This window comes from Pteropus medius, unplaced genomic scaffold (assembly GCF_902729225.1).
Source record: "Pteropus medius unplaced genomic scaffold, Ma_sr-lr_union100, whole genome shotgun sequence".
Taxonomy (NCBI): Eukaryota; Metazoa; Chordata; class Mammalia; order Chiroptera; family Pteropodidae; genus Pteropus; species Pteropus medius.
Genome location: NW_024349224.1, coordinates 7,856,197 through 7,879,248, shown reverse-complemented (window position 1 = coordinate 7,879,248; position 23,052 = coordinate 7,856,197). Strand labels below are relative to the sequence as shown.

General features: G+C 41.4%; 1 protein-coding gene and 1 pseudogene across 1 annotated transcript in view; both read right to left on the bottom strand.

The window, feature by feature from the left end:
- Positions 1–19,626, bottom strand: part of NUP93 (nucleoporin 93) — an 86,577-nt gene extending 66,951 nt beyond the window's left edge. Inside the window, exons 1-3 of the mRNA XM_039880926.1 lie at positions 19,473–19,626; positions 10,155–10,347; positions 2,735–2,852 (exon numbers count right to left, since the gene is read on the bottom strand). Of these exons, the coding sequence (XP_039736860.1) occupies positions 2,735–2,852; positions 10,155–10,333 (297 nt within the window). The 5' untranslated portion in view covers positions 10,334–10,347; positions 19,473–19,626. The remainder of the gene's footprint in view (positions 1–2,734; positions 2,853–10,154; positions 10,348–19,472) is intronic.
- Positions 19,627–22,723: 3,097 nt separating this feature from the next.
- Positions 22,724–22,846, bottom strand: LOC120617423 (uncharacterized; annotated as a pseudogene).
- Between the last annotated feature and the right edge of the window lie 206 nt (positions 22,847–23,052).

Sequence of the window (23,052 nt, the reverse complement as noted above, 5' to 3'; positions counted from 1 at the left end):
CTTCACCTCTATTACACAAATGTATAGGCCTTTTTGGCCATTTCCAAAAAATAAAATCAATAAACATTTTTAAAAATTCTACTAGCATAAGCCATACATATATTTAAGTGAGTTTTTAAATATGTTACCTTCTCTAGACACAGCAATCGTTTTAAAATGCATTCTCAATGCATGCCAACATCATTAATTATGACAAACAACAAAACAGTAACAACAAAAAAACCCATATTAATTTTAAGCTCCATTAGTAACAACAAAATATAACCAATGTTTACCAAACAAAAAAGGACTCTACATGTATCTATATATGTATTTATACACGGGAAAATGCCTTTTTGAGCTTATAAATAACAAACAATAGATGGTACAAAGTCTTGGACAGTATCTGTCAAAGGAGCCTTTAGCGTTTCTTTTTGTGAATTTATAAACTGACATAATAAATTCACTCTGACTGATAACACAGAGGAGTCATTCTTATCTCAAAAACCGCACTGGTTGGAAAACAAAAGTTCGTACACAAAAACCCATCAGATTTATAGCATGTGAATTCTATCTTAATAAAGCTGTTAAAATAAATGAGAACAAAATGTCCATCAAAAAGTACATCTGGTTTTTCTAAAAACAAAAAACAGACCATGCCCAAGTTAACTCTTCTTGGATAACCGACGCATTATGAGACTAATGAAAAGGAGGCCCACTCCACACATCTGACTACTGAACAAGATGTCAGGCAGGACATGGTACCACTGTGTGTACAGGAGGGTTAAGCACAGGTCAGCTGAGACACAACACACAACACAACTCAAAATCTTCAATCCCTACTAGTAACAGGAGCCACCTCAGATCAAGCCAAAGCCTCAGCCCTTTAAAAGTTAAATTTTCTCCTTTAAACCTTTGCTGGTAAGAAGATGAGGTCAATAGAGGTCTTATTTTGAAATAAGCCTTAAATCTCGACTTCAGATCTAGATGATCAATGCTCGATCAATCGAAAGTTACCCCGGACTGAACATCTGCATTTCTGAAGATATTTTGGAAAACTCCCAAACCAAGAGGTAAAATTTTGAAATGGAAGCATCCTTCCTCTTAAAGTTCAAAGACTTCTCAGTGGTACAGAACCAAATTTCTCAGCCATGCTCATTTCAAATCAAGAAACACTCCTTAATGTGACCGAGCATGCTTTGCTAGGAAACCATCTAACAGGGGAGTCGAAGGATGTTCATGCATTAAGTAGAAGGTTAGAATATCTCAAAGCAAAAAAATGGAGTACCACATCTGTGGGAATTAATTTATGAAGAGCATCACTAAGTGAGGCTGAGTATTCCAAATATGTATTACAACCATGCCAGAGAAAATTGTAAAAGCAGTTCCTTTAAAAAAAAACAAAAAAACAAAAAAAAAACTTCTTTGGTATTTAAAACAATAAAAACATTCAAAGAAATAAACGACAAGCTGTCAGCAAGTGCCATTTCTTTCTATAGTATTAGGGGTTCTCCCCAAAACATATGGTGATTACCCAATTATTTGAGCTCCATCCCATTTATCCACCTCATCCCTGTTAAAAGCAGTTGAAATAGAAGAGGTAGGAGTGGGGAGAGAGCTAAAACTTAAAAAAAAAAAAGTTAAGTGGCAGGTTAAGTTATACATATGCCATTTTAAGGTTACATGGAAATGAGAAGGCATCTATAAAGTGACAGGCAAATATGATGTAGTATATAAAAGTGGAAAAAAACCTGATATCCATACTCTAGGAACATATCGATACCAGGAAAAATAATATCTATAGTTATTCAACTCTCAACTCAAACTGGAATAAATGCAAAATTGTGGCCATTACATGGATTAAAGCACTTCTTGGGGAGGGTATTGGGGAAGAGAGTATTAACGCAAATGAAGTCCAAATAACAACACAATTAGTATTCATCTGAACTAAGATTTGCCTTCGCTGTGTCCTTTCGTTTCAAAGATAAATCAGTAATAAAAAAGTTACCCCACTATCCCTTCACTTCAACACTATGCAGTGTTCCAATTCCTCAAAACTAAATGGATCACAAGTTTTTTCCTTAACGAATTTCAGCATGCAAACACACACACACACACACACACACACACACGCACGCATACGCCGCACGCACGCACGCACGCACGCACCCATATCAGTTTCTGATTAAATTAAAACAGCAAGCAATTGGGCTGGTGGCAAGTTAGGTTAAATGAGACTGGAGTGCTCTATTAGACCATTTCCTGGTGCCACTAATGTAGCCAAATACTTCCTAGATATCGATGAGGAGATTTTAGTAAATAGTACTCTAAGTTTTCTCCAGCTCTTTGCCAACTAATACAAGCAAGACGTAGAAAAGAAATGTGGACGGGGAATAGTAAAATTGAGATCTAGCAAAGAAAGCAAGAGAAATTTAGAACAAATGTCTCTGTGCCTTGGATTAAGCCCAAAGAAAGAAAAGGATTCCGTTCTCATAATTACAATAATATATAAGTGCGGGTCAGAATTGCTTTCTTAAATTCAGCCTTGCCGCGAACTCTGAAAATAACCCAACATTCCCCACTACACCTCCAAAGCTGAGTCTCCCGTTCCCTTAATATGTGAGGAAGAAGGGATTACCAAAGAAATTTGGACTCCCTGAATTAGCTGGTCGACAAAGGGCCAGGGCCTTCAGCCCAGGCTGCATGCTCACTCAGGGTTCCACCTGCATCAGTCCTGGCACCTGGCAGCCCTTACCTGAATGTCTGTGTCCTTCACAGGCTCAAGAGGCTCAAAGGTGGTGGCTGCACTCAGGCTCTCCAAGCGCTGGGAGATGTGGGATATGTCAAGTCCCCGAGACCCAAGGAGAACTGACCTATACGAGGATAAAAGGTGCAGAGGAAAAAGTAGGATTAGAATACCTGGTAAGCTTCATAAAATACTAGAGTGTATTTTTTATCCAAAACTCCCACTTTCATATGGTTGTTTTATACATTTCCATAAAGATCTATCACCTGGAATAAGAGACACAACATTGCATTTGGTAGTAAGAAAGTTCTGATCACGCCTAAATTAGACTGAGGGACTTGTCTAGAATAAAATGAGAGTATATCAATAAAATGATAGTCCAGATGGCTCCAAACATTTTCCAGTAAAGAAAACCATGAAGTAGATGATATTCTCAATCCCCATTTTATAGATGGGGTAACTAAGGTGCAAAGAGATTAACCAACTAATCTAAAGTCACAGAGCCAGGAAAAGAGCAGAACCAGCTCATCAAGCTTGAGAGCACACTCTTAACCACCATCCTATTTACAGCTTCTGTAAAGACAGATGTAGTGAATCACAAAAGCCAAACATCATGTGCAACAAACACATCTTCAAGTTCCCTCTCTGCTGCCCAGTCCAATAATATCAGAGGATGTCATCTGACTAATAAATGCTTTTAAAGGGAGATGGGAATAATACAGCTAGCTTTATTTCTTCTCGTCTAAGCAATGTAAAAATGGAAGTTTTTTTAAAAAATCAGATTCTCGCTAATATTTACAATGCTCTCTGGAGGCAAGAATCTTAGGGAAATTGATTGTTGCTTTTGGATTATGACTTAACACCCCCAAATCCACTGACAAAGTCTGTGTTCATTCTGAGTAACTCAGAAGAAGGTAGACCACTTGGCAGTACAAGTAACCCTAATACCTATGGACAGGTACGTCACTTAAAATTTCCACTCCTGAACTAAAAGATTTACTGAAGAGAAAGGACTTCTCATGCTTATTTCTATTCTATTAAGTACTACAGAAGTGGATGATGTATACCCAGAGGACTCCCCACTGTAGAGTTTTGTCTCCACCATGTTGACAGGTCAACTGCGATGCCATCCTGGGGCTTCCCTTCCAGGCTACCGCATTAGATAGAGTATCTTGCCTCTCTCTCCTAATAATCCTTAATAGCTAAATTTTCTAACACAGTGGTCCCCAGCCCTGGTCACACATTAGAATCTCCGAGGCAACCTTCCCCCCAAGGAGTCTGATTGGTGCTGGGTGAAGCCTGGAGCATGGGTATCAGTATAATGCCCTCCTTCCTTTAAAAAAAAAAAAAAAAAAAAGTATTACTGAAGTAATTCACACACTTATAATTCACCCACTTAAAGTGTACAATTCAGTGGGATTTAGTATATTCAGAGTTGTACGACCAACACCATAATAAATTTTGACCATTTTCATCGCCCCCCCCCCCATAATGAATCTCCTACCCATCAGCAGCCACTCTCCATGTCATCCCAAATCTTTCCCCGCCTAGCCCCTGGCAACCACTAATCTATTTTCCATCTCCATAGATTTGCTTACTCTGGATACTTCACATAAATGGAATTATACAATAATGTAGTCTTTTGTGACTAATTTCTTTTACTTAGCATACTGTTTTCAAGGTTTATCCATGTTATAACATGTGTCAGTACTGTATTTCTTTTTATTATTGAAAAGCATTCAATTATATTGATATGCCACATTTTATATGTATGCATCTATTCATTAGTTGGTGGACCTCTGGGTTGTTTCTATTTTTGGCTCTTATGAAAAACGCTGCCACGAACATTCATGTACAAGGTTTTGTGTGAATAGATGATTTCATTTCTCTTGGGTATATACCTAGGAGTGGAACTGCTAGGTCATATAGTAATACTCTGTTCAGCTCTATGAAAAACTGCCAGACTATTTTCCAAAGCAACTACACCATTAACATTCCCACGAGCAATGTCTGAGAGTTCCAATTCTTTCCATACCCTCACTAATACTTATCACCTTTTTTGATGATAGCCATCTTAGTAAGCCCAATATTTTAAACTACAAAAAAAAATTTTAAATACAAAATTAAAATTGTAAACCTCCTTGTACCCATCATCCAGCTTCAACAATTAGCATGCTGTTGCCAACCCTAGTCCATCTACCACCTTACCAACTCTCCTCTCTCTGCCACCCAGATTATTTCGAAGTACATTCATGATATTCCAATTCTTTCATAATTTTAAAATTTGTGTTTGTTTGAATGAGATACAAATAAGGTTTCGACTTATAAATGACTGATGTGCCTCTTAAATCTCTTTAATGTACAGCTTGCCCATTTATCTCTTTTTTTTTTGTACAATTTCTCTGTTGGAGACTCTGGATTATTAGTCTTATAGAGCAGTCCTAATCAAACTTGAAACATGCATGTGAATCACCTGGGAAGCTTGTTAAAATGCAGATTCTGATTCAGTAGGTCTGGGATGGAGCCTGAGATTCTCCATTTATAAAAAGCTCACAGTTCATGTTTTTGCTGTTGATCCATAGACTATACTTAAAGTAGCAAGGATGTAGTTTCCCACAGAACAGCCTGTACTGTTTCCCCACGATGTCATTTAACATGTTCATGTGGCCTCTATGTTTCCTGTAAATTGAAAGCAAGCTCTAACAGCCTAATCAGATTCAGGTGGCATTATTTTTTTGGTTGGATTACTTCAGACTTTCATCAACTGGTCTGGTTATTTTTATTTTGGAATAATAGCAGACAGTGATCATTGCTCAGAATTATTAATTCCTTAGAGGTTGCAAAATGGTGGTATTCCATCTTTATTAGCTTGACTGTTTCCTTTCAGAGAGACTCTCTTCATCAACTATGTGGTTACTTTGGATAATATACCAAATGTGACTGATGAGTTTTACTTTAGTATCATTACAAACTCAAGAATTTAAATATATTTGACGTGTTTCAATCCACTGCAGTTATTATCCTTACGATGCTCAAATCATCTCATCTTTGTACATTTAAAATCTTTCCAAGTTGGCTTCTGAGTTCTTTTGACACAACTCAAGTAGACCTTCATAACTTCCTTGCGATCTAGTATGACAAGATGTTTCATGTTCATCTTAAGTCTTATGCTTTGGGTGGTGAGCGCACAATGGAGTATACAGATGTTGTATTATAAAGTCATACATCTGAAATTTACATAATGCCATTAACCAATGTTACCCCGATAAACTTAATTAAAAATATTAAGATTAAAAAAATATATGCACATTAAAAAATATATATATTAAGTCTTCTGATTCATGAACAGGACATCTTTCACCTGCTTTCTAAAATAAATAAGAATGTTATACGCTTTTCTCCACCTTGTATTTAACTTAATATGTCCTGGAGTCACTCCACAGTAGTAGATAGTCTCATTCCTACTGAAATGTCGCACTCCACGACACAGATATACCACATATATTCAACCAGTGCCCTACTGATGGGTACTCATGTTGTTTCCAACTTTGCAATGAACATCCTTGTGAACACATCCTTTCCTACTTTTCCCAATGTACCTTTGGAACAGATCCCTGGAAGTGGGATTGCTGGGTTAATGGAAAATTTGCTAGATATTGCCAAACCCTGTCTCACAGGCACTACATCTCCACCAGTGACATGTGAGAATGTACCCAGGGCCCAGGTGATTTTAAGATGTCCCAGTGTTGAGAACCTTGGAATTTAAAAAGTAGCTATTAAAATTATCAGAAGGAAAGATCATCTAAGCAGGTGATGCCTGCAGAAACTGTGCAATGCGTATGCAGAAGCCCCGTGAAGGGAGGTGGAGGGAAGACTGAGGAGCAGGGAGTCCAGGGATGGTTTCACAAATAAAGGCTGTACCAGAGACTTCCAGCTTCTCAAGGTGGAAAAACCCAGAAGTTTCCTGCCCTCTACGTGTCCCAGGTCCTGTAAACCAGGTAGCTTTTCTTGAGCAAAAAGCTACACAGGCTGGAGTCAAACACTCCAGTCCAAGAAAGCAAGAGGACAGAACCTGATCTCAACAGACGTGGGGAGCAGAAAATACCCAGGAGGCCTGTGTTCAAGTCCCATCTGTCACTCACTGCCTAAAAATCTGAGACATATCACTTTTCCAAGCTTCATTTCTCTCCTCTGTTAAATGTGGACCAAAATCCCTGCCTTTCCCACCTCTCAGGCTTGTGAAGACCAGTCGGGAGAACACTATGACAATCCTTTGGGAACTGAGAAGTGCCAGAGGAATGTGAGGGATTCTTACTGACCAAGCTCAGTTTGAATTCTGGCTCGGCCACTTGCTATCTGACATTCCTCAATATGAAACAGAGGTGGCAATACTTATTTCACGGGGTTATTTTAAGAAAAAATTATATAAGGCATGTAAAGTGCTTGGCACAGTGCCTGACAAATAGTAAGTAGCTTACCGTTAAGTAAAGTTATAATTTGCTGTGTAACTTTGGGCAAATAAATGTATATGCCTTGAATGAACATGGAGAAAAGTGTGAAAGAATAAGCATATTAATAACAGTGGTGATCTTGGAATACAAAGTTAGGGAAAAAGTGATCATTGACTTTATCTCTGTACATTTCTAGGTTGTTTGGCTTCTGGGTGTGCATGGAAAAATCCAATGAGGCATCTGTGATGAGAGAAGAGGGGGATACAATTGACAACAGGTACCCAGGGAAGGCTTCGCAGCCACTAACAACATTCTATGTCTTAACTGTGCAATGTGCACATGGCTAGTCATTCATTCTATTATTATTTACACCAGGAGTCAGAAAACTTATTCTGTAAAAGGCCAGCAGTAAATACTTCAGGCTTTGCAGGGCATAGGATCTCTGTCATAACTACTCAACTCAGCTACTGCAGCACAAAAGCAGCATAGATAATACATAAACAAGTGTGGGTGTGTCCCAATAAAACATTAAAAGGCAGCCGCTGGCTCTGGCTTGTGGGACATGGTCTGATAATCCCTGATTTACACTTTTATATATGTTATGCATATCCTTCTTCATGTGTAAACAAACTTAACAATTTAAAAATACTAGGGGATCAAATATATGGTAGCTGAAGGAAACTGGACTTTGGGTGGTAATCAGACAATAGAATATATAGATGTCAAATTATAATGTACACCTGAAAATTATAGAATTGTATTAACCAATGTTACCCCAATAAACTTAAAAAAATATGAAAGAAAATTTTAAAAAATTTGCTACAATAAAAAAAATTTTTTAAATACTAAACACACATAAGCAAAAAGCTATCAAATCTGTTCCCTAAAATGAAAACACCAACAAAGTTTATTTAAACAAATGAATTCAGCACACAACAAATCAATGTTAAACCTATAATCTAATCTTAACTAAAATCTTAAAGACAGAATTTTCTTTCAAAATTTATTTCATGTAAAAATTTTTCCTACTCAGTTCTCTCCTCTACCCTCATCCTGTACTAAAATATTCACAGCACACTCTATGTCTCTGTCTATCAAGAAGATGAAAAAAATACAGTGATCAGCCCTTTGGTTTCTTTTTAAGCACCTGCCCCACCCTATATCCATTGTTTTAATGTTCCAACTTCCTCCTCCCTAAAATAATGAATTTAAGGTAGAAAGAGATGAGGAAGAATGGAAATTTACAAGAAAGAGAGCATGACTGATAATTGTTACCAAGAAAACATTTTCCCTTTTTGCTCTTAATGGGCTGTAAAGCTGATGCAATTAAATTATAACTATAGCAACTCAGCTGGCATCACGGTCCTTTCGCTCCAGCAGCATCCTTGCACACAAGCGCAGAGCGTGCTCCAGACCGGAAGGTAACTGAAGACCGGGGGCAACTGCAGGCAACACGGAGGAGCAGTAAGGAGACTGCAGGGAGGGCAAGTTAGCAGAAATGTCTAAAGACTGGGTGGGGTGTTGGGGAACAGTGAAGGGGAGCCGTTGGCTGCACTTAGCTGCAAGGTCGGACAGTTAAAGATCCCTGTCAAGGTTCCTATGACTTGCATTTACCAACACCAACAGAAACAAACCTAATTCGTACTATTTCTAAAAATAAAAATCTGGGGAGGCCTACAAAAGAATTTCTATAGCATACTTACTTACTGACTTGGAAGAGCAGCCAAAACATTCAGCTCTCAAGATTAGCTGGAAAAAGAACGTAGCCCTCATACTCACTCCTGTGACATTTATTATATACCCAAAACAATGTACCCACATTAACACCAGCATTTAGGTGTTTCTCAAGTTCTAAGAATGAAGACTGAGTAGATGACTGACAATTTTCCACATCTCTCACACAGAATCCCAGTGACTTTCCAGACCAGCCAAGGTCACAAGTAACAGCACCCCACCACCTTCCCATGACCCTGCCATCACGGCTAAACGAGTACGTGCCCTGTAATCAGCCTCGCTGGGTTTGAATCCTAGCTCACAACTCATGAGCTGTGTGATCTGAGAATTACTTGCCCTCTCTGAGCCTTAGCTGCTCAACTGTAGTATGGAGACAACAGTCCAAATATCCATTGTGAGGATTAAGAAAAATCTTAGGTCTAGCCAAGTTTCTGACACACAGTTAGTAATCAGTAAATCGCATTTCTTACGGAAAGCGGTGAGGTTTTTTTTCTGCCTCCCTAAGTTATAAGCTCATTGAGGGCAAGGACCATGTCTAATTCATGGCTGGAGCCTCAGAGATGGCCCAGGCCTGGCACAGTGGGAACCCCAGACACAGTATGAGCTCACTCAGTGTTGTACGGCAGCAGCAGCCACTGGCCAGACAGGCAGTCAGTACTGTGCCCCAGCTGCACTCCCTGGCAGCTCACCCACTGTCCTGGCCTACAACCCACCAGCAGGCCTGGCACTGCCAAGGCCTTTCAGAAGCAGGCTCTGGGGTCACTGACAACAAGCAGACAGGATCACTCTTCACTTGGATGGCTTCTCGTTACTGACTGCTCGTCAACGTCTTTCGAGTGCTCTTAAAAACTCTGCTTATAACTGAGTGTTCTCTGGCACTGACAGTAACATGTGTGGCCCACATAGACTGACATACTTAAAACAGGAGCCATCATGAGCCACCAATCAGTGCACCAAAGCAGCAACTACTGTGACGGATTTCTGTATGGCCAAGCTCTTCGCCCTTTCCCACCCTGGTCATCTCTGCCTGTGATATGGGCTCACAGCTTAGTCAGGCAGAAAGGCTGGAAAACCCGGACAGGGAGACAAAGCGAGGCTGCTGACCTGTTTACAAAAACCTAGTTCCTAAGAATCTGGCTTGTGTCTGACATTTACAGACTGCATCCAAATTCAAGGCAAGAAAGGAGAAACAGATCCTGTCCCCAGCCACCCAGCACCAATGCTGCCTCCCCACCAGTACTCACGCCTTGACATCTGCCGTCTCCTGGGACGTGCGTGTGAGGGTACGGGAACGCAGGCGCTCGCCCGCCTGCTGGATCTCCTGCAGGTTCCGTTCCACATGGGGAAGCTCTGAGATGCCCTCGGTCTCAGCGGCAAGCTGTTCAGCTTGCTGAAGGAGCTCACCAAACCCCTCAGGATCCATTGGACCTGTAGATCCTAGATGGGGGAGAAAAAAGAAGAGACCTAAACCAAGGGAAAGACAGGCTTCGAACACTGCCTGAATCTGCTACAAGCCTGAGGAAACACTAGGACTTTTTGTAAACAGACAAGGAGACAGCTCACCAACAAGCAGGATTTGTTCCTGAACAAAGCCCAGGAACAGGCTTGACAGAGAAAATGAGTCAGACTGTGAAGAAATAGATCATTTCTGTGCATATTTACAGTCTTAAGATCGATTTCTGCTAGCAGAACAAATGCAAAGATATTAAGCCACAGACCAGGACTCCCTCCTTCCATGGACTCAAAGCCGACAGGAAATGGAAGCCGTGGTGGCAACCTCAGGGAGACTGAGGGAACGATCACCCGCACTTCCTATCTCTCTACCTGTCTTAGTCAAACACCACCACCCACAGAGTGCCGGGCAATAAGACCCTTATCTCATAAGATTCTCAGCAAGTCACTGACTCCTGAGCAGACAGAAGTGGCAATGGAGCTCAGTTCTGTGCCCAAAATACTTTCTGCTGCAAAGTGGCTGAACCAAGACCAGAAGACAAGTCTGATTAATCCATGTTATCCTCACATACCTGCTCCCCCACTAACATAAAAGACAGTCTTTCTTTAAATTCATGTCTAAGTCTCCATCACATGTTCTTTAGCTTACAAAGTTATCAAAAGCAGAGACCCATGTCTGCTTGTTCTGATATTGAGAATATTAGACTTAACTGATGATATACCGACTACTTTAAAAAAATACCACTGCTACTAACAATTATACTAATATAAATAGCAGCTGGCTTCTAGACAACGAATATTATTAACGAGACCACCTGTTTCTTCAATGACTGACCAAGAAAAGCCATAGGAACAGGGTTGATATTCAGGTGATATTACACATTTATGAATCTTATATATATAGTACCATCCTTGTATAAGCTTCTTGACCAAGAGAATGTTTTTAACTCCTACCGCTATTTAAATCAACACCAGATAAACAGTACCATCATTTTTTAAAAATGACATTGCTAAAAGGTTAACAAAATTATTTACTAAAAACAACAAAATTCTTTAAAGAGTAGCTCTTGATGGTTATATTTTTCTACTTTGTTTGAAACCCAGGGCTTCAATTGCATTTCTGAAATCCCACCGGTCAGGAACTGCAGTTACAATGTTAATGTAATATACAATTATATCTCAGCTATGAAGCACTGGTTAATGTTAAAAGAGCAGGGTTACCACCATAAATCCGCAGCAGGAGAATAAGAACATTTTAAAATGAACATTAAAGAACATTAACTTTAAAGGCAAGGGCACAAGGTTAAAGTAAAAAATAGCTCAACAGGAATAAACATGAAAACACTGGTATTCTTTATTCTAAGCTGACTTTAATCTTTAGACAAAAAGTCATATAGGCAGTAACTCTAGATAATCAGTCATTTTTTTGGACCCAAGAGAATCGACTCTTATTGGCAATCTCTACCTGCAGGAAAATGTGGATGGCAGAATGAGGAGGGTATTCTCGAAGACAGAAAAATAAAGTAACATAAGGGAATTTTTAAACAATGGCTCATGCCTGATGAATGGAAAAATGTTTATCCTCAGAAACCTACAAAGGCAGTGACATTCTAACCATCAGAAACATGGTCGCTAACCAGAAAGAGGAAAGAAAAGTAATATGCTGCCTCTTTCCCACAATTTTTTCACTCTAAGATAAAAATAATTTGTCTAACAGAGCCAAAGAAAAGGAAATACTGTTTTTTTATTTCTTAAGGAAAATTTTGGAAGTCCTTGAATAAAGAACTAAATGGGGGAAAAAAAAAAAAAAGCTTTTCTAGGTTAAAAAAAAGAAAAATAGCATTTCACATCCATGTAAGACAAATTCAAAGGAAATGCTCAACTGCTCAACCTGCCCATACGAAGATTTAGTGAGAGATTTCAGTATAAATAACGCTAATAAAAGTTATGATTTACTTTAAAATGGCCCAATACATAAGATTTTAAAATTTATTTAAATAGAATTATTTTGATCGTCATAAAAATAAAGCCTGAATCTCTAAACATCCTAGGCTTAATATGCCCCAAACTGAGCTCCAACCTTTCATTTGCAAAACCTGCTCCTTTGGCCTTCTCTGCGTGCGGTGCCATTACTCAGCTGCTTGGACCAAAACCCTTGAAGGCCTCCAGGACTCACCTGCCACATGCAATGGGCCAACGAACGCTTTCAAATCTACCTTCAAAACGCATCCAGAATCTACCTCCTCCCACCGCCTCCACCCACACAAGTCACTTTCACCTCTTCCCTAACCTCCCTGCTCCAGCCCACGCCTTCTACAGTCTAGTCTCTATCCACTGACTAGTGATCCTTTTAAAGTCAGATTACTTCCCTCCTCTGCTCACAACTCTTACACAGAGTGAAGCCCTTCAGAAGCGGCCCCACCTCCCCTTACCTCCAAGACTCATCTCCAGCCCTGTCCCCCATCTCTTCCTGGGCTCCAGCCACCCTGCAGCTTTCTTGCCGGACCCCGCAGTGCTGTCAGGCACATTCCCGCCCCAGAGTCTTTGTACTCCTTGTTCCCTCCACCTGGAACACTCCTCTCCCAGATAGGCTCAAGGATGATTCCCTCTCTCTCTCTCAGCTAAACTGTCACCTTGCCTTTGATGCCAACTTACAACAAATTACTTAAGCGTGCAACCTGCAACCACCCCTAGCACTCACTCCCCCATCTCTCTTATTGTCTGTCACCTCTGCTAGAAAGTAAGCTGCACGAGGAGAGGGATTTTTGTCTACTTTGTTCACTGATGTTCCCCAAGCTTCTAGAAAAGTGCCCAGCATGTAGTAGGTGCAGATTCATTGAATGAATAAGAGTTTTACCATTCCATTTGTGGAGAGTATGTTCTTCTCCAAGGCTTCCGGCGCTCCCCTGCCAAATCGGCACCCACTGGCAGGCAAAGACCAGTACTTAACATTTCTGAGGCCTCAGAGCATAAGGCAGTGATGATATAAATGGCAGGAATTCAGATCACACTTAGTTCAGACTAGTGCTTTCCCTCTACATACCCAGACAAAAACGAGTGGTATTTTAGAATAGCCCAGTTTTCAGGTGAACAGAATTCCAAACCAAAAGAATAAATGTACATATAAAAAGACATTTGCTGTATAACTTCGGAGTAGAAAATAAGCTTGTTCACTGTCTCTGAGAGGAGATATGTATGTAATACCATATTTAGGATATAATGGATCTGTCCTGCATAACTCAATCAGTGGAAATTAATTTACAAAAAAGTTTCCGAATCTATGCTCTGATGTAGTCATCATTACATTTCATTAAAATGTTTTAATTTATGGTTAATCAACTGAAAGACGATTTTTATCCCCTCTGCAAAATAAACATGAAATTAGCCATAAAATATGGGGGTTAAACCAACCAAAAATCAATTTGGACCCAAGATACTGAAAACTGATCATGAAAATAACTTCATTAGCTTTGTCCAAGAGACAGCACTAAAATGGTGAGGGTAAGGGGGATGGAGTCCAAGCTTCCTGTTGAGAAAACGTGGCCAGGACACATGCAGCCAGGACACATGCAGCGACCTGACGCCAGCTGAACCCCTGGGGAGCTATGGAGGAAGGAGTCAGGAAGAAGCTATACTGAGAACTCACAGAAGTGGGAACAGTCAATGCCAGCAAAACTGGGTCTAGATGGAAACCTGCCAGCAAGGACAGACTCACAGCAGGAGGGCTCTCCTGTCAGCAGGGACTCAGCCTGACTGTGAGAGGCCTCTGGAAACATGACAGGTGCTTCAGAGAGCATCACAGGGTATCAGGGCCCTGGACCACAAACTGCTCTCCCGCACCACTTGGCAGCAGTCCTGAGCCTCCACAGACCTCCTCAATCCCCTTCCCCCAACCCCCCTCCCCCAGAGTTGAGAGCCTTAAACAGAAGTTGCCACTGCTGCTGGAAGGCAGGACTGGCTACCCTTGCAGGGGATGACAGAAGGGAAGCTTCTGGGGGGCTGGTAAATTTCCGTTTTTTCATCTGGGTGCTGCTTAACAGTGTGTTTGTTCACTTTGAGAAAATTCAAAGCTAGATTCAAAAAGGTGGAGGGTGCTCACGATGGGGCTGGTCACCAGAAAGACCAGCTGATTGGAGGGTTGGACTCTGGGCCCCACCTACCAACCTCTGGGAAGGAGAAGGGGGCTGCGGTTAAGCGCTATAAATACTCTTGAAATGAGCTCTGCTGAGTTGGTGAATGCTTCCACGTGCTGGAAGGCTGGTGCACCCCGATTCTACCAAAACAGAGTCCCTGTACTCAAGACCATTCCAGACCCCACCTTCAGTACCTACCTCTTTATCTGGCTGTTCATCTCTATCCTGCATAATAAACTGGTCAACATAGTAAATGTTTCTCTGAGTTCTGTGTCCCACTCTAGCAAGTTAAATTGAACCCCAGGAGGGAATTGTGGGAATCTCTGATCTACTGCCAGTGGATCAGAAGCACAGGTAATAATCTAGACTTGTGATTGGCTTCTGAAGGGTTGGGCACTGAGTGGGTGGGAGGCAGGGTACAGTCTTGTGAGACTGAACCCTTAGTCTGTGGAATCTGATGCTCTCTCCTGGTAGACAGTGTCAGAATTGAGTTAAATTGCAGTTGAGTTAAAAATATCCTGCAATCTAACAAATGCATTTAGCACTGTTATAATTTTTTAGATGTTGTTGGGGGAAAGGGAGAATTTTATATACATCAGAGGAAATAACTGATGCTGCTATTTATGCCTTTTTCTTCAAAATGTACAACTCGCATTTTTCAATTATTTTAAAAAATTTAAATGTGATAGTAAAATAAATCCTCCCCAAAATATTTTAACAGAATAGGTAAACAGAAGACTGGACTTTGAACCCACATACCTGGTTCGAATCTAGAATGTTCACTTACTAGCTGAAGGTGGGTCGCTTTTACCTTGGGATGAAATCTAAATCTCTCAATTTTCTCATCTATAAAATGATATACATTCTGTATATCAGCAACCCTTTGCTGATATACAGAATGTATTTTGTAAATTCTACTGATTTATATCATTGTAAAATGCTATTTTAGCTTTTTTCCAAAGTTGCCAATTTGGCAACATTTTGTCATTTAATTATAAACATCTCTGTTTCAAAAAATCTTCTAGTAAACATGTGATACTAAATTATAGCTTATTTAATCACAATTTCCTATCATTCACTAAGAACTTCTGGAAAACAGTTACAATTTTTAAATGTGTTATGTTCCTTACTATTAAATATAGTTATTATAAATTCAAATTTCCTTAATAAAGGTGTGATTCAACAGAATTTTAGCATTTAATTTCAAGTGGAAATCTTGCCCTCAAATCTTTTTATTAATCAGACTACAGGATTAAAACACCAGAACAGTGTTCAGTGTTCAACACCAAAGACTAATGAGTAAAGCCTCACTCAAGATATCAGACTGGTTCTGCTCTCCTCTCTTCTTCTGAATATATAAACTATAACTAGATGATAATATCATTCCATTTTTTACTGTATCTGTCAGTTGTCAATTATGACAACCACCAAAAAGAAAATTACATCTTAACAGATACTATTGTTTCAGTAGCCTCTGGGAAGAGGAAAAATAATGATTAAAAAAAAAATGTTGCTGGATAATTCTTCATATTCCTGTAAGAGTAAATAAAAGAAAGTTGCACCTAATCATTATTTAGAAGGTAGACTTCTGGAGAAAACAAAGAACTGAAATAAATTACCTTTGACAGAAGAGAAATTAAAAACCTAGGCGATTCATTACTAGTTCTGGCCTGGACAACTCAGTAAAGAATGTCTAGCGTCAGCTTTCCCAATACATAGAACACCTCTTGCATTATTTCATCTTCAGTGAGCAACAAGGAGCAACCTGGCATCACACAGAAACATAAGGTATCCACATGGGTTACTTTCTGATAAGCTCTAGGCTGTCTAGTCTCCTAGAAGCCAGGCTTGCGATGGAGGAACTGCGGACCCAGCCTGGCTCTGTCCCACGTCAGCCCTCTGCCCTAGTTCCATCACCAGTGAGATGACAAGGTTGGCTCAGGTGATTTCCAAGGGCTTGCCCACCATAAAGAATCTACAAATGTGGGATATTTTAATTCACTCTTTAAACTCATTCAATGTATCTTTGAAAGGGGCAGCCCCATCTTACTGGTGATGGAAACCATCTGTATACAGAACCCTAGGAGTGACACCCGCCCTATCACAACTGGCATAAGAAGGGCAAATCACCAAGTCTGCCTCCAAAAGGTCTGGCTCTGGCTCTTCCCTCTAAACCAATGGTTCTCAGTGGAGGGCAACTTTGCCCCCCAGGGGTCACTGGCAGTACCTAGACATTTTTGGTTGTCACAACTGAGGGAGGGGTCTTGTGCTACCGACATTAGAAGGCAGAGGCCAGGAATGCTGTTAAACACCCTACAACGCGCAGCACAGCCTCCACAACAAAGAATTATCCAGCCCAAAATAACGATAGTGCTGAGGCTGAGAAACTCTACTGTGACCAAGACAGTCTTCTTGTCCTGACAGCCATGACACCAGCATCAATAGCACTAGGAACCCCTAGAAATATATGTGTATATATTTTTTAATATAAGAAAAGCACTACAGCTTTTATCAGAGTCTAACAAAAGTCTGAGTTCCACTCACCTACCACCAAAGAAAAAAAAAAATCTTAAAACCGCTGTTATCTACAGAATTATCCTACTAGGGTTTTTTATAGTGCTACATGCATACTTTGGCATACAACAGAACATTTTGGGTGCTATGGACTGAAATGTGTCTCTCCAAAATTCGTATGTTGAAGTCCTAATCTCCAATGTGGTGGTGTTTGGAGAAGGAGCCTTTGGGAAGTAGTTAGGTTTAGAAGCGGTCAGAAAGGTGCGGCACTCAAGGTGGGATTAGTGCCCTACTAAGAAGAGACAGCAGAGAGCTTGCTTCCTTTCTCCCCGACTCCCAACCCACACATATTCACCCAGGAAAGAACATATGAACACTCAGGGAGATGGCAGCCATCAACAAACCAGGAAGGAAGCCCTCACTAGAACCCAACCATGCTGGCACCCTGGTCTTGGACTTCCAGCCTCCAGAACTGTGAGAAACCAAACTTTGGTGGATTAAACCACTCAGTCTATGGTATTTAGTTATGGCAGCCCGAGCTAAGACACTGAGGTATTGAAAATATCCTATATCTCAGTATGGGAGAGGATTACATGAGTGAAGAAATATGTAAAAATTCATTCGACTAAACACTCAGGGTTTGTTCACAGATCGTTTTTAGAACAGCAAGAAACTTAACTTAGCATTACCTCCAGATAGCAAAGCTAAGAGTTGAGAGATTTCTATTTCTCATTTTATACTCTCTGTCAATCTGAATTCTTTTCCATGAATGTATGTGACATTTCCTAACTCTTTGCAACTTGTTAATTTTTAAACTGCTCTAAACTCCCTGCTTCAGAGTGTTCGTCTTACCACTGCCCCTGAATCCTCAATGGCAGTCACTGTCAAATCTACACCCCCAGCCTACTCCTTGCACTCATACTGCTACTGGAGTTCCCAGGCACCACCTGCGCGTACCCACTCAAGCACACAACTGTCACACGGGTATGTCTCAAAATGCAGTTATCCACCCCCAAACACCACCCCCAGCAGCAGCTGTCCAACTCCTCCACCTCTAACCCCTGGCTTCTCTCTCAGGTTCTAACTCAGGTTCTCTTTCACACCTGTGCATGAACTGGGGTGTTTGTTTTGTTTTGTTATTGATTTACAGGTATTCTCCACTCTCCAGACTCAGAAACCAAACAGATGTAGATACATTTTTTGAGAGAAAGCGGGTAGGTAGTCATTATCCAAACTATTGCTATTCCTAACAAAAACTCAGGAAACCAAACACTATACAGATCACATGATATCCCTCACTCCTCAAACTTGCTATCTAAACTCTCATCATCTAAACAGATTTAGATGGCAAGGGATACTTGTATTTTTGCAATGTATTCTGTTTTGTTTTGTTTTTTAAGCTTTATTGAGATGTAATTGACACGTAAGACATGTTTAGTCTGAGCTCCCCAACAACCATCTCAGTAGAGACAATAAGTAGGCAGCTGGATATAGATCGAGAGGTCCAGGACCATATGATATGTTAGCCTAATATATAGGAATTTAAAACTAGGAACCTCAGTAAGATCATCATAAATGAAAATGTCCCAAACATAAATGCACAAAGAAGAATATAGTTGAAAGAAGAAAAGGTATGATGCCCAAGGACACTCTCTTACGCCCCCAAGACTGAATACAAAGGGTGACCGTTGCATGATGAAAGCCATTTCTACAAAACAAACCAAAAAAAAAACAAAAAAACAATACTTCCTTCTCACACCTGACAGAGGGGCAAACCCGGACCAGCGGCTCTGTCAACGGGTCGTCCAAACTTTAGCCAAAGATCCCTGCGGTCGATCCCGTAATTTTTATTTTTAAGAGCCCGTTAACTTAGGTATTGCTTTCACAGAGGATGGTGTGCTGTGAGTCTAGAGAAAGTGTGGGTCACCTCCAGGTTCTAATCACTAGCATCTCTCTGAATGGGGAGGAGCATTCATTCCCTTAGATGCCGGCAGAGGAGACAGGCCAAGGGCTGGAAGAAGCTCACAGGGTTGTCCCAAAGACTCCTTCTCTCGGAGGACAACGCCTCCTGACAGGGTGCAATCCCGAGGGGCGAGCGAGCTGGCAGGGCGCGGTCAGGAAGGTAATGGGGAGGGGGTATCGACCAAGCCAAGGGTGGGCTCGCAGGGCGGGGGTGGGGTATGAAGAGTGCCGCGGCAGAGCGCTGGAGTGGGGGAAGAGAGGAGTCGGGATGCCAAAGGTCCGTACTCAGAAAGAGGGCAGACAGAAGATTCCCGACGCTCTGATGGGGGCGGTTCGACAGGGCGCTGTGTAGCCGGCGTCAGGGATGCCCGGCTGCCATGAGGCCAACGGGAAGTGTGAGCAGCATGACGGCGAGAGCGGGGACCGGGCTCCGCCAAGCCTCGGGGCCCCGGGTTCAAGGACAAGCCTAGGTCGGAAGGAAGCGGCCAGAGGGACCCTTACCTGGCACTGCAGCGGTCCCCGCCGCTCCGGTCCCGACTGGAGAGCGCGGCCGCCGCTTCTCGCGCCGCTCGCCTGCGCTTCCTGATTGGCCCAGGCCGGCCGCTCCCAGAAGGCCCCGCGCGGCGCGCCGCCAAACGAACTTTATGGAGGCCCGTGGACGAGAACAAGGACACGGGCGGGGCCGGGGGCGGGGCCGTCCGCCCAGCTCGCCCTCCCCGCACGCCCCCGGCCACCGCCCTCACCCTTCCCACGTGGTTAGAGTGGGCTCTGCCCGGAGAAGGTGATTGCACGATTGGCTGCCCGTATTTTTGACTCTTGAGCGCCATCCTAGTAGTCGGCACTATTCTAGGCGCTGGGGGCACAATGACGACCAGGACAGAGAAGATCTCTGCCCTGATACAGTGGTGGGAGAAACCAAATATAATCCATAACTGCCAAATTGTAAGGAGGGCTATGACCCCAAAAGCAAGGTGATGGAAGAGAGAACGCCTACGAGGTCAGAGAAGACCTCCCTGAAGAGTGAGGTCGAAGCGGAAACATGAATGATAAGAAAAGGTCAGCCTTGCAAAATCTTGACTGCAGAACAGCCCAAGCAGAGGCAAAAAGTGAAGGCTCCGCTGGGAAACAAGCTTGGTGTTGGAAGAAGAGGAAGAAGGGGCGAATGGCTGGCCAAAGATGAGCAAAGACAGGTGGGGTAAGACTCACAGCTGGGGCCAGATTTCGCAGGTCCTTTAGGCCATAGCAAGAAAGCTGAAGTTATTCTTCATGCAAATGGAAGCCACTGGAGGGTTTGAAGCAAAGGTGTGACATGAGCTGACTTACCTTTGTAAAAGATGCCTCTAGCCCTCTGGGTGGAGAATGTACAGTAAGGAACAGTGAGGAGCCAGGAGACCAATGCTTTGTCCAGCACCTAAAGCTGGTGGGACGAGGACTGTTGCAGTGTCCACTCATAAAACATATATTGCTCAAAATGTGCCAGAAATGAGTGAGTCCCCAGTCTTTATGATCTGGTGAGGAAGCGAGTACATGAAATAGATTGTATTTCAATTTAATGTGTTAAGTGCATGACAGTGCTATGTAAGGAAGTTAAGGGAGTTTAACCCAGTCTGTCGAGTTGGAAGTGACACCTTAACTGAACCGTAAGGATGAGTAGGGCTTAGCCTGGCAAAGAGATAGGGAGGTTTTTCCCAGCCTAGGGAATGAAGTAAGCAGAGGCGGAGAGGGGAGGAACAGTGTTCTCCTCACCCTCATCACACCCTTCCTTTCCTCTGACGAAGATTCTCTCCTTGACAGGCCTCTAGCCAGGCTCCTCTAAGGCTTCTTCTAGGCCTCAACCTTGGCCTATACAGATTTGAACACAACTCTAATAGCTCAAGGCCACGTCTCTAGTAATCTTATCTCCTCTTAAACTAAGAAAACTCAAGGTCACCAGAAGAATTTACTGTTTGTTCCAGCCAACACATATAGAGAGGATCCCTGTCTTCCAGCCTCTGTGGGAGGATAGCAACCTAACTTCATTAAGTGCTGGTTAGCAAACCCAGATGGGTTTCACATGGACCAACACCTCCTCATGTTTTGTAATTTTTCGCTTCCCTGACTCTACTGAGCTCCCCCACTACTGTTTGCCCCGTTACCTATTCTCTCATTCTCTTTCTGTATAGTTGACTCTGTACAAGTCAAGGTTGAGTTCAGTTCATGCTGGCCTCTTGTCCCTATTGCAATAGTATATTACTGATTAAAATAAGTCCTTACCACTTTAGCTAGTGTCCAACTTTGTTTAACTTAACACTTCACACCAGCATATTGTGGGTTCTCTATAAATGATTGATGCTGATTGACAATATGCATGCCTTTGTCCCAAAGCTATTAAATATGTATTTAGATCCTGCTGTGGTCAAACAATATCCACAAATATAATAGCCTCTTGTCTCCAAATAATATATTTTTTTTGCTTTTATGTTGCTTTTTTCCTTTATGTAAAGAATTTTTTATGACATAGAAAAATACTCATGAAACATCGCCAAATGAAAAATGAGAATATTTACCTTTTAAAGCCGAATATTTCCATATCATTAAATTCAATTCCACTCCTAGATACATGCCCAAGAGAAACTCTTACACATGTGCCAGGAGATATGAGCAAGAATCTTCACAGCACCACAGTTTATAACAGCAAAAAAAAAAAAAAAAAAAAGAAAAAGAAAAAGCCAAACCATTAACAAAAATAAATCACAGGTATTACAGTAGAATATTACACAGCAATGAAAATCAAGTATACTAATGGCTATAAACACAACATGGATGAATCTTGGAAACACAATGTTAAATGAAAAAAAGCAAAGTACCAGAAGACTGTCTAGTATAGAATGACCCTAAATGTCCTAATTAAATTAAAAAGCAAGTAAAACCAAACAATATATTGTTCCTGCATAGATGTATAACTATAAAACTTTGTAATGAAAAATAGGAAATTTAAGACTGTAATTATCTCTAGAGATAGGAAGGGGCGTACGTGCCTAAGACCACAAATATGTAAGGTATTGATACGTTCTAGCTCTTGGGTTGAGTGGCTGGTTCATAAGTATTGATTATACATATATATATATAATCACACACATATATGTATGCATATATAAAACATACAAATAATTTTGTATGTGTAAAATAACATTTTTAGATAATAAAGAGAAAGAATGCCCAAGAAGAGGAAAAGGCCAGAAAAATATAACTATAATCTCAACTATGTTAAAAATACACACTAGAGAGAGAGAAAAAGAAATAAGATAAAGTGGGAACAGAGTCTCTCCCGGGCGGTGGAACTGCAAGTAAGCCCTTAAAAGCTTCACTTTTCAAAGTTTCTGCAGTGAAATGACCATGAATTACTCCCATAATAAGAAAAAATAATTAAACCTGTTTTTTCATTTTGCTTGCACAAGATTATAAGAAACATCAGTATCCTGATATTTACCTAGATATATACTCCAAAAAATTTCCTTCGAGGATTCCAAACTTTCCTCCACCCCCACTCCTTGTCCAAACACCACAAATACGGGAGTTTCTCCTGCTAGCTAACGAGGTCTGTATCAGCATGATTTGTGGAGCTGTTACTCTCTGTTAGTGAATTATACAGCTTAGCAGAGTCTTCCTGAAAATCTTTTTTTTTTTTTTTTTTTAGGTGAGGCAACCTTTGGTTGACCTCACAGATTGCAAGGACCTCGTCAGCTTACAATCCCTTATTTTTTTATTTTTCACGCCTACAGACCTGGTCTTCCTAGGTGGTCTCCCATCCAAGTACTAACCAACCAGGTCCGACCCTGCTTAGCTTCCGAGATCAGACGGGATCAGGCTTGTTCAGGGTGGCATGGCCAGTAGACTGAACATCACTTTTAACTAAGCTCAGAACCTTCCAAACACCTTTGTTTTAGGATTGTTCTGGAATGCGCTCCAGAGTCCCACTAAGACCCGCACTTGCTCTCTGAGCTAGGGAATTGCATTCTCTTTCCTTTTTAGACAAGATCTGGGGGGAAGCAGGAAATCCTTCACTTCTCCCATTTAGTCCTGTTGGTTTCCAAACATTTTT